This window comes from Emydura macquarii, unplaced genomic scaffold (assembly GCF_026122565.2).
Source record: "Emydura macquarii macquarii isolate MOO-44397 ecotype Brisbane River unplaced genomic scaffold, CSIRO-AGI_Emac_v2 contig_369, whole genome shotgun sequence".
Taxonomy (NCBI): Eukaryota; Metazoa; Chordata; order Testudines; family Chelidae; genus Emydura; species Emydura macquarii.
The window spans coordinates 3,786,826-3,799,344 of record NW_027130506.1 but is presented as its reverse complement, the minus strand read 5'-3'; the positions used below and the strand labels follow the sequence as shown (position 1 = coordinate 3,799,344).

The following is a 12,519-nucleotide window of genomic DNA, read 5'->3' as shown; positions in this document are numbered from 1 at the left end:
ATACAGACTAACACTGCTACCCCTCTGGAACTTTTCAGTCTTCTATCTGTGAGCCTTGGCATTTACTACCCGTAAACCCCAAGGATTTCCTCCCCACCAGAGAGGAAATGGAGTTGTGAGGACAGTAAGAGCATAAACCTGCGGCAGGCAGTATAATGGACAGGAAAAAGGAAGCCCATAGTGCGGGGAAATGGATGTGATACTTAATATGGGTCCCTCTAATATTTATTCCACTCCACACTAGTGTGTTTAAACCCCTCTACTCTAGCATGCAAGACTATGGTAGAATAGCCCATCTCCCAAAACATTAAAATGAAATCCTGAGGCAGACAGGAAGAAAGTCTGATAATTATTATCAATGTGCAATTTTAAATTACTTACCAAGAATCTCTGTCTATCTTTTTATCTATCTGTTTTGCACAGCAGAACGCACAAGTGGGAATGTCAAACATTTACATGACCTGAAAAATTTAGTTCATGCTACATCAACCCTATGAACATTCTAGGATCTGATACTTGTGTACAAGACAGCATAATTAGATATCCAATTAGTGTTATGTTTACTACAGTACAATCATTTTCTATGCAGTCAGTCATAGTGCTATATAACAAACATTTGTAATATGTTTCAGTGAATTCCAAGTAGAGCATACTACTGTAATAACTGAGATCATTATAAAATAAACAGGAATGTACATGAATGCTAAGATTCCAAGTTTATCTCCAAGACAGTTTAGAGATTTTTTTTTTTAAGAAAAATAGTTCTTCATAGAGTATTTTAACCAACAGTAAACCTCTACATGACAAACTGTTTTACAATTTAAAATAACCAAATTGCATGGAAATTTTAGATTGTAAACATTGTTCCCATGTATCTGTACAATGCTCAGCACAATGGTCCCATTCCTGATTGGATCCTTTGAGTGCTACAGTACAATAAATATTAAAACAACAGTGAAGGCTTTAGACACTGTAGAAATATTGGTAAGCCTACACCTCATTCTGTATATATAATCAGGATATGGATCATCAAGTCATCAGTCAGTGGAGAGAGCTTTCTAGATGACATGAAACCTACAAATGCCCTGTGAGATAAATTACTTTTAATCTTAAGAGCTGCTTTACAGGCAACACGATTTTCTATAACTATTTATAGTTTTAGTCACACAATATAGAGGGATGTAGTTATAAAATTCAACAGACTGAACAAACGTTTATTCCTCCTGAGAGAGGTACATAAATCTACAGGCAATATACGAGCTTTGGTAGATGTTTAGATCTAAACTATTTGTACTTGTGAGTTGGATATTCTAACAGCAAGTGATTATAATCACAATGCCCTGGTATAACAGAGCTGGTTCTATGCATGCACTGTGTATTCCTATGATACCACCACTGTAACGTACCTAGATAGAGCAAAGAGTATTAGCAGGGGAAGGCCATCAAGGAACAAGGGGTAGAGGTACACAGGAGAGGTGACTGGAACAAAGAGAACAGGCTAATGAACAGGAAGAGAGTACGATGCAGTAGAAGAGCAGATGTAGAAGCAACATATCTGTGTGGCATTACTTTTTTATGCTGGAGTTATGTTGCTGTTCTGTGCATATGCCCTTCATCTCCATGCTGCTCCATGTCTTCTAGAGGGGGGCAATGCTAACAGCAACACCCCAAAACCAGATGTTAGTGATTTGCCCTTTTAGAGCAAATACACTTTAATCATTCCATCATACTTTTTTATTTTAAACTCCCTACTTTTGAATTTAAAGTTTATAGGGAAGCATCTCTGTTAAATTGTAATGAAGTAGTTTGTGGTTCTTGGTTATTTCTTCTTTGGAAACCTATCCGTAAAAGAGCGGGCAAAACCAAAAAGAATAAGTATCCTATTTATTTTTAAAGCAAGTTTCAGAGTGCTCTTTTATGCAAATGTGCTTAAAATAAATTTTACCACAGAAGACCACTTTTTTTTACCACTCGTTTTACCACAGAAGACCTCTGCTGCTTCTTTGTGTCTGTGTTTCAACAACAGCTCCATGGTACCATCTCTATGTACTAACAGCATGGAGCTGGTGGAGCTGCTGTGCCATGATAACATCTGGAGTACTAGTGACGCACCAACATGGTTATGACTGCTGTTGTTCTCCCCTTTTTTTATAAACAAAAGCAAATAAATTAAATAGTGTTTTAATAGCGAGGGGGTAGGAGGGAGGAGAATGCAGTCTGTAGACTGTCAAATGCAAATAAAAGGTATGTTCCTGCTGCCCTTATGGAGGCATGACCCACTGAACTCAATAGAGGTTTTGAGTGCTCTTGTTCAGGACAATGATGACTCATCAAAAAGGCAAAAGGTTATATGCTGCATAACGAAAATGTAAAATATGTCTTTCCTATTCTTGCATTCTTCTTCAATACAGACAGGAAGATAAATCAAAAATTAAACTGGAAAAGAATAAAGCAATTGTTTACTTGGAAAAGCAATATGGAAAGTATTCGGGCCACTTTTGAAAATTGGGCCACTTCAGTCAGATACCCTAAATGAGAGCTGAGCTTTTTTTGAAAATGTGGTCCTGCATACTGTCCTAATATTATATTGCCTTGTAAACAACTGCTGTACTTGCCACTGTGCAAAACAGGTACAATGTTTAACTGAAAGAATTTGCAAGTCTTAACTGACTGCACGTGGGTTTTCAAAGTAATTTTTAAAAAGCTAAATGCCAGATTTATAGTAATCTATAGTAATCTATAGTAATTAGTACAGGCTAGTGATTTTTATCTATTACAAATGCACCATAGAAAGAACAGGCAATCAATAGTGTTTCAGAATTATCAGAGTTTGTTTCTTATTGCAGACAGACAGCTATAAAAACATCCCTACATTATTATCTTAAAACAAAAGGAAGTTATGTACTGGAAATAAAAGGCTGCCCTGGCCATGCTGTAGTTCTTTCACTTTTCATATGCTGAAACTACTTCTTTTAAAAATGGTAATGGTAAGAGACAGATGTATCCCATCAGCCATTATACATGAAGAATATTTTCCTGGTATTCTCCTTTGTTAGCGTACAATCTCTTATAAGTTTCTCTTCTTTTCAAGATCTCTCATGACACTATGAGCTCACTATCACTTCTTCATGGTTACTTTCAATCTCATCAATGTTCTTCCAGTAATTAGGTGATCAGAGTTGCACAAAATATTTCAAATTGGGTATTAAATCTTTACCTGATGTCCAAATGTCTGATGATTTTTACTTTTCATCTCCAATTATGCACTTTCTAACAGCTGGGTTATCTCCATGGATTATATTCAATATCACCAAGTATTTTCCTGAGTTTTAGTCTTTATTATATCAAATTGAGTGTTCTATTTAGTTTATAGAAGGCCTAACAAGGAACTACATAAATTACTTATCCTAGAGGCAAGATGTTTCTTCCTCCCCTAATCTGTGACTTTTTACTGAAGATCCTATAAAGTATTCAGTAATATTAACTTCATCTGTCATTGAGTTTTATTGTCTGGTTTCCCAAAGGCTCCTACAGTCTTTCCTGCATATTTGTACAGAAGCATATGTTGTTTATCATTACCTTCCTTCCTATTAAACTTTCAAGGCTTAGGAGTTTTTTTAAGCTTATAGAAACAAATACTTTCAAGATTAAATATATTCTCCCCTAGAATTTTCTTAAATTATGCCATGAACTTCATCTAGCAGGAATAAAACATCCAACAGGCATATACAACCTGTGTATACACATTAAGCTTTCATTGAAAACAGGGACCAGGATTTTATATTCATATCCCAAAGGACATCCCAGTGCAATAATAAAGCAGGAATGTTGAGATGAAGCAAAGCTTAGAAGATATGATCTACTTTGCAATTTTCTATGCCATACACAACTATAAATCAACCTTTGAGCCATTTCATCGGCCCGGCACAGAGTCCCAAAGCCAGAGACATCTGAAGCAGAAAAGGCTTCCTCAATCAGAAAGTCAACAAGCCCTATATACACACACACAAAATACACTTAGGTGGAAAAAACTTTTAATCATTGATGCTCTATATAATGCAATGCAATTAAGTAAAATACAAAGAAAACTATAATTTTTAATTTAAATCTAGATGGGAGCAGACTTCCGTGTGCGTGCGTGCGTGCGTGCGTGCGTGCGTGCGTGCGTGCGTGCGTGAGAGAGAGACTCCAATTGCATTCACTTTTTGTTTGAGTTCTATTATTTGTACTCTCATAGTTGCCCACACCAATCCACTCCATACCTTCCATCTATCTCAATTTCTCCTAATACAGAAAAAAATGCAAATATTGGAGTTCAGGGAGGCAATGGGGCCCTGTGGATAGGGCATAGGACAGGGAGATGGGACGTATGGGTTGCATCTTTTCCTCATCAACTAACTTTGCTGTGACCTTGAAAAACTCACAACCTTTCTCTACATAAATTCATCATCTGAGATGACACTTACCTACCTTTGCATGCACTGACACCTATATATGAGCAGCACTTCATAAGTACTTGCTATTATAGGAGTATGAGGCTGTAATAGTCTGTATCACCATGTTCACCCTTTTTACAAACTATAATGGATTTTGGTACAAAGTACACCTTGTGAGGTATGATTTGAAAACTCATAATTTGCTGATCATTATTGTCTTGGTAAAATGTGTGGTAACGTTGTATGTAAAGTTAAGATTTTACTGTATAACATTACGGAGACATATTTCAAGTTTAGAAAAGCAGATGCAAACTGGTTCCTTGAAGACAAAAGGCAAATTGATGCCTCAGTGAGGTGTCAACAAAACCAAATGGATTATCACCTGGCCAAGGAGCCATTCTTCAGCAGGAAAAAGGGTGTGAGCAAGAAATTTACATTTTGGCAAAGAAGCATCTGGAAGTTTCCATCTCCCCAGACTTTCTGTCTCCTGAATCCCAGCTGGAGATGATTCTCAAAGAAGAGGAAAAGGATAAAAAATGAGGGACAGATGTCCCAAATCATCTCTCTCCCTTCAACTCTACTCAGAGCATCAACAACACCTGTAGGATAATTAACACTGAACTGGAGGAGAGGGATCCTAGCTGCACGGATTCCAGCCAGTAGGACGGCTAAAGCATGTGGTGAGAGAAACTTTTGCTTTGAATTCACTTAGCTTGCTAAGTTAGGTATTCATTGCATTTTACCTATTTCATTGTAAGCAATTATGCTGTTTATGCCTCAGCACTTGTAATCACTTAAAATCTATTTTTCTGTAGTTAATAAACCTTTTTTTATTGTTTTTTCTAAACCAGTGTGTGTTTGGATTGACCTGTTTGGGGAACTCCATTTGAGAGGCAAGGTTTGTGCATATCATTTTCTGTTAATGAAATGACGGACTTTATATGAGCTTATAGTCCAGGAAGGTGCTGGGCAATACAAGATACACATTTTGGGGGGAAATCTGGTACTGGGAGTCTGCTGGTGTTACCCTGCAGTGTAATTCACGAGGGGCTGGGAGCGATTTACATGCTGGAGGCTGAGTGTGAGCAGACCAGGTGTGGTTGACCTCACAGCGAAGCAGTGTAAGAGGTACCCCCGGATGGTGAATTGAGGGAACACAGCTGTCCATCGGTCCAAACCGTACCCTGGGGAATGTCACAGGGATAAACTTCAGACCGTTCCTGCCACTTGCATTTCCTGCACAAGCTTTTACTGCACCGTGCTCCAAGAGAGAAAGTGCAGTTTAGTGACTGGAGCTAGAACTGGTCAGGAATTTTCCAAGTAACTGTTTTTTGTTATAAAAATACCAATTTGCAAAACAGTTTGCAGAAATGGTCAGCTTTGATGGTTTTCATGACTCAAAAAAATTTCGCCATTTTCAAAGTGAATTTTTTGTTGGTTTGAAACCACTTTTTATTTTGAAATTTTTGTTATTTTATACTAAAAAAGGCAAAAAAAACCTTTTAAGGGACAAAATCAAAATGAAATGTTTAGAAATTATTTATATGAAATATTTCATTTGAATCAATGGACTTCTCTTTTGTATTATCTGTTTGCAAAAATTTGATTCTTTGACTTCTTATTCTAATTTGAGATGGGAAATTTTTTTGAAAATCTCAAAAATTCTCATGGGATTGGAAAACCATTTCCCACACAGCTCCAGCTGGAGCACAGGCTTTGCAATCAGGAACTCCTAAATCCTAATCTTGACACTGAATCACCTCTGTGGCCTTAGTTAAGTCACCACCTCTCTGCTGCAGGCTGCCTTCCTCACAATTGTTGAATATGAAGTGCTAGTACACCAAATAAATCACCCATGCCCTTCAGATGCTTTAACACTATCAGCATGTAGAGAAGCAGCACAATGGAAAATAACCGAGAGAGGCAGGGAAGGGAAAAAACCTTTTACAACATTTGCGTTACCACCACCCCCAGCCCTTACACAGACCTTTACATCAGCAGACCTCAAGTGCTTTACAAAGGAGGTCAGAACTATTATCTCCATTTTACAGATGAGGAATTGATGACAGAATAGGGGAGAAAGAAAAAAAGGAAGTGAAAAGAAGCAGGAGAACAAGAGAAAGAAGACATGAGAAAACTATATAGAGAGAAAAATCTAGGCTAAAAACACCCCCATGTTAAATATATACTTATTAACTCATTAGGTTTTTGGGGTTTTTTAAGGTTGAATGTGCTGCATGGTGGAAACTTGATGGTCTTGGTAAAGAAAGGTCACAAAACTGCCTGGTCATCAGTGAATGTGAAAGCCAATACTGTGGCAGTTCTTAGCAGGCAAGAGCCTGATCCAACTCCTCAGAGTCACCAGATTTCTATTCACTTCAGTGGATCAGTTCAGCCCCCAGTGTCTAAAACTTTAAAAAACACATAGTTGCCACCTTTGTTGATCATCTCAGCAGAAAACCCCATGACGCTGCTCACCCAGATCAAGACTCAAGCACAGTGGCATGGTGATGCAGGAAAGCTTGGTGTGGACAGAGGTCCTCAGACAATCTTGCATCGTTCAAATTTTTAAAAAATTGGGATGAGTGCATGGTGTTTTGGAAAATCTCCACTGCTGTGCCTCCATTCTCTCTCTCTTTGGGACTGAGGGTGATGGGGATGCCCAGTGTATGCCATTATCAGACCTTTCGTCCCTCTGGCCAAAAAGCTTAGCCAGTCCTGCTCTAGTATCTTAACTTTCTTGCATTGGTTTGGCACTTCCCACAGTTACCCAAATTCTCTTATAATGCTTTAAAAGATTTTCTAGTTACAGTAAAAGCACTTCAAGACATAAGATTTCATCACAACCCTTTGGATTCTATAATTTATTACTATGAGTGAGTGGAAGCAAAATCCAAATTCAGGGTTTATTTAACTGTGATTCAAAGCAAGCCTGGATTCAAGGGATTCAAAATATTCCATGGCTATAAAGCATCTCTGGAGGTTTTTCAAAATCAGGGATTAAAAGAACTCTTGTAATGAAAAAAAAAAATCACTTTTCTCTCACACAGTTAATTGGAATGATGCAATTTTATTTGTAATTTAGTCAAGATCCTGGAGACATCTGCACTGATTAACTAACAACTCTGTAAAAGCCTCTCATTGTTATGGCTAGTCTTCATTTTAAATTATCTAACGTGTGCAATCAGCACATCTTCAAATTCCTGAATAACAGCAGATCTAAAACTGCTTTTTCAGCAGTTTACCCCAATGCTACAGAACACTCTGTAAAATTGTTTATGAAAGCAATGTTATACATATTATATAATTTCCTGCCATATCCTTGGGAGACATTACTGACTCCCAATTTGGGGTCCCTTGTGTTAAATAAATGGTTTATGAGTTATTATGGGCCAGGATTGTATGTAACCTTTCAAGTGAGGAGATGTGACAGATGTGAGACCTGAGGCTGATATCGAACAATGTGCAAGACAAGAATGGACTCCTGGTACAAAAATGTGTTAAGGGTTTTTCTGAGCAACATCTAGTGGGAAGCAAATGCAAATTCCCTACCTCTGCTTATTCAAAAACCCAGACTTTGGAAGCTATGCCCTGAGGAGTGACCCATTGTCTGGTGACTGCCTGTTACATGAGGACAAAATCAAAGGCCCAAGCTGTATAAAGGAAAAGATTGAATTATTCCTGTTTTTTCTGATTCTGAATCTGAGACAGCTATGAACCTATAAACACTGGCAAAACTTAGATATAGGATTTACATAAGAGTGGCCATACTAGATAAATGGTCCATCTAGTCAGTATACTGTCTTCTGCAGTGGTCAATGCCAGGTACTTCAGAGGGAATAAACAGAACAGGAAAGCATTAAGTGATCCATTCTGTCACCCATTCCCAGCTTCTGGAAAACAGCAATCTCTACCCATCTGGCTAATAGCCATTGATGGACCTCCATGAAGATATATAGTTCTTTTTTGAATTCCGTTATAGTGTTGGCCTTCACAACATCCTCTGACAAAGAGTTCCACAAGTTCTGAAGGACTCACTCCTACCAGACTCACAGGATGGAGTTGGGATGACCTCTGATAAGCTTTTCAGCTGCATGGAGGTTCTTTTATTATTTTTAATACATGTTCTCTGTAATACTTTCACCTTAAGATTTAATGTGCTTGCTTATAAAGAGCTGTGTGGTAACATAACTGTGGGCCATTACACTGTTTATAGCTTTCAAATAGACAGTGAAGTGCAGCTGCTGGTCTGGTTAGTGCAGCCACAGTCTGGCTTGCTGGGAATATTACAGCATAGGCAGGGGAACTGTACAGTCTGGGAAAACCCTTGTCAGGAGGGAGACACAAAAGAGGAGAGACACAGGAGGGAGAGATGATGAGTAAGGAGCCAGGAGCCTAGAGTGGATGCCCCAGATGGACCATGGAGATGGAATAGAAGTGCAATTGCCCTAAACTGTGACATACATAACAACAAAGTTTAAAAGTAATCTACTGTTCTAACCCAGTAATTCCATCATGTGTTTTTATTCAGAATTATAATTAAGGAAATAAAACCTTTTGCAGACAAATATAGTCCAATCCTGCAAATGCTTACATACATGCTTAACTTGAAATCTATACAGCATTTTGGAGCAAGCAGGACAAGCCTCCCAGACTGCGTCAGCAGACTCTTTAAAAAATAGCTCTATAGACAGCACATTGAAGTTGCAGATCGGTTTTGAAGCCTAGGGAGGACGGCGGGCTTCAAAGCCTGAGCTCCTGTCCGAGCCTCAACTTCAAAGTGCTGTCTATACAGATATTTTTAGAGCGCTGGCATGGGCTAGTACATGGGCTATCCACTCAGGCTGGGAGGCTTGCTTCGGCTTGCTCCAAAAGGCCATATAGACATACTCTAGGATACTATTTATGTGTTTACAGTTCAAGTGTTTGCAAAACCAAGGCTACAGTAGCTGAATTTATTGTGTGGGCAACTCATTTTCAGTCTGATTTTAAAAGATGCTCAAAACCTGAAAATCAGTCCAGTAGCTTCCTGCCTCCATTCTTCCCAGATGTAAAAGGGGCTCGATACAGTAATACTTACCTACCAGGAGTGCTAAGAATGGGAGAATTTGTGGTTGCTTACTTGAAAGTTTTCCTTCTTCAAAGGAATACAAAATAAAAATGCACATATTGGGTCAGACCAATCTAGCCCAGTATCCTATCTTCTGACAGAGGAATGAACAGAACAGGGTAATTACCAGTGATCCATCTCGTCATTCAGTCCCAGCTTCTGCTAGTTGGAGCTTTAGGGACAGCCAGAGCATGGGGTTGCATCCCTGACCATTTTGGCTAATAGCCATTGATGGACCTATCCTCCTTGGACCTATCTAATTCTTTTTTAAACCCAGTTATACTTTTGGCCTTCACAGCATCCCCCTGGCAATGAGTTCCACAGCTTGACTGTGCATTGTTTGAAGAAGTACTTCCTTATGTTTGTTTTAAACCTGCTGCCTACTAAATTTCATTGAGTGATCCCTAGTTCTTGTGTTATGTAAAGGGATAAATAACACTTCCTTATTCATTTTCTCCACACCATTCATAATTTTATAGATCTCTATCATTTACCCCCTTAAGTCATCCTTTTCTAAACTGAATGGTCCCAGTTTTTTTAATCTGTCCTCATATGGAAGCTGTTCCATGTCCCTAATAATTTTCGTTGCCATTTCTGCTCCTTTTCCAATTCTTTTTTGAGATGAGGTGAGCAGAACTGCATATAGTATTCATGATATAGGCATATCATGGATTTATACACTGGCATTATGATACTTTGTCTTATTATTTATCCCTTTCCTAATGATTCCCAACGTTCTGTTAGCTCTTTTGACTGCTGCTGCACACGGAGCAGATGTTTTCAGAGAACTATCCATGATGATTCCAAGACCTCTTTCCTGAGTGGCAACAGACATTCTGCAGACTCTGAAAAAAGTTGTAATGTATAGGATTCCTTTAACCATTTAATTTTTTTTTTATTAATAAACCTTTAGTTTTTAATTACTAAAGGATTGACTACGAGCATGGTATTTGATAAGATCTAAAGTACATATTAACCTGGGGGAGTGGCTGATCCTTTGGGATTAGAACTTTATGTATGATTAATTTGGTTTTCAGTAGCCTCTCATTATAAAGACCAGATGTCTGGGTTAGGGACTGGAATTCCTAAGGGGACTGTGTTTCAGCTTCTTGTTAACCAATGTGGTGATACAGGAGCTCACTTCTGTTACTATTAGAATAACCACCAGTTTGGGGTGTGTTTTTATCAGTCTGTCCTGAATTTGGCACTCTCAGCTGAGACCCACACCACGCACAATCACACCTGGGTTCTAATCTTGGCTCTACCACTGGCCTGCTGTGTGACCTTTAAGCAGGTCACTTCACCTCTCTGTGCCTTTGCTTCCCATCTGTAAGCTGGGCAGGATGCTTCCTATGTAAAGTGCTTTGTAATCTGTAGAAGAAGATTGCTACCTAAGAACTAAGTATTATCTTGTATGGCTCCCATCACTATATTCTCCACAAGCTTTTCACTTTGCTTCTCCCTTTCTCTCCTCCACCTACCCTATCGTGCTGCCCCCTATGAATGGTACAGTCTCCCTGTTCCCACCTACCGAGTGCTCCCTGTCAGATGCTAGAAAATGTGTGGCTCTGCATCTGCAGGAGATAAGATTTAATACCCCTCATATGTTCAAGTGCAATGGAAGAGCTACTTAGGTTAATCATTGGTACTTATTTGGGATAGCTGTGACATATCCAAAGACTATTCTTCATCATCACCAACAGTATAACTGTAAATAACCATTTACACAACTGTGAGCAGCAAAACTGAGCAGGAGATTCTGAGGGCCAAATTAATTCCCAGCAATGGAGTCATTAGTTGTGTCTGCTTACCTCACTGCTTACATCAGTTCTGAATTTGGTCTGAGTGTTTTGTGCATTCTGAGACCTTACCTCTTCTGAATTTGTAAAGGCTGAAGATCCCCAATTGGTAACCCCTCTGGAGTGAAATATTTCAGCAGCTCTTTAGCATCCAGCAATGTCAGAGAATCCCTCTGACCATCTTTATGACCCAGTAATTGCTCAGATGAATGCGCCAACATAGAAACTCTGGAAAATAATAACAATAAAGTAAATCTGTCCTACCAAGAGTCATTGTTAGTTTGGAGCAATTAAAAATGGTTTATCTCCAGTGTAAAACTACTGGAATTAGTATTTCAAACTATTTACTGAAAACTTCATAATAAAATGGTTTCAATGTCAAGGCTCTACCACTCTTCCCATTATAAATTATTTTGAAGATTTTACAACTTAGCTGAGAAATTTAATGCTGGGATAAAAGCAGACATTCAGATTCTCCAGCCTATGAGAAAATTTTATATAGCTGAAGATAAATTTAATTCTCATGAAATAGAGATTTACAGCATAGTTAAAGATAAGAACCAAATGGCAAGTATTGTACAACCTTCCCCTCCATTTTTTTTTCAATGCACCTCATTCAAGGACAGCAAAGTGTCTCCTTTTCTAACACTGGGCACCTTTGCTATGCTGCTTTAGGAAGAGTAAAAATCACCAATGGGGAAAAGAATAAAATAAACTTATTTCACCTAGGACTTATGCGACATTCACTGAGTCTAAGAGATAGAAAGGTCCTTGAGATGCCTGTCAAAAGCTATGGTTAGCGAAAGATAATCTTATTTGTTTTGAGAGGCAAGGATAGTGTTTTGAAAGAAGCATAAGAGAGCAGAGATCTAAGTGGAGGCTGCAAGTGAGACATTCCTTCCAACACTCTGATGTAGGCAATGCTGCTCTGGGACTTTGTAAATTAAAAGAAAAAAGCAACTCATGATAATTCATTTGGGAAGTTGATTGTAAGCTTATCCAGTAAAATGTTATTCACAATAGAACAAAAACTTAGAAAAAGCAATTGGGAGTTAGGGTGAAATGAAACAAATTATAAGACTACTTTAAACACTTCATCACACGAGGCTCTAAAAGACCGAAAGGAGCAGCATTTCAACACAAATCCAAACAATGAACATTTTCCAAACCTCTG

At 38.4% G+C, this 12,519-nt stretch overlaps 1 protein-coding gene across 3 annotated transcripts in view; it reads right to left on the bottom strand.

Moving 5' to 3' along the window:
• Positions 1–12,519, bottom strand: part of MTBP (MDM2 binding protein) — a 69,266-nt gene that overhangs the window by 14,877 nt on the left and 41,870 nt on the right. For all 3 annotated transcript variants that reach the window (XM_067530894.1, XM_067530876.1, XM_067530884.1), the window contains exon 16: positions 11,418–11,573. In XM_067530894.1, the coding sequence (XP_067386995.1) occupies positions 11,418–11,573 (156 nt within the window). The remainder of the gene's footprint in view (positions 1–11,417; positions 11,574–12,519) is intronic.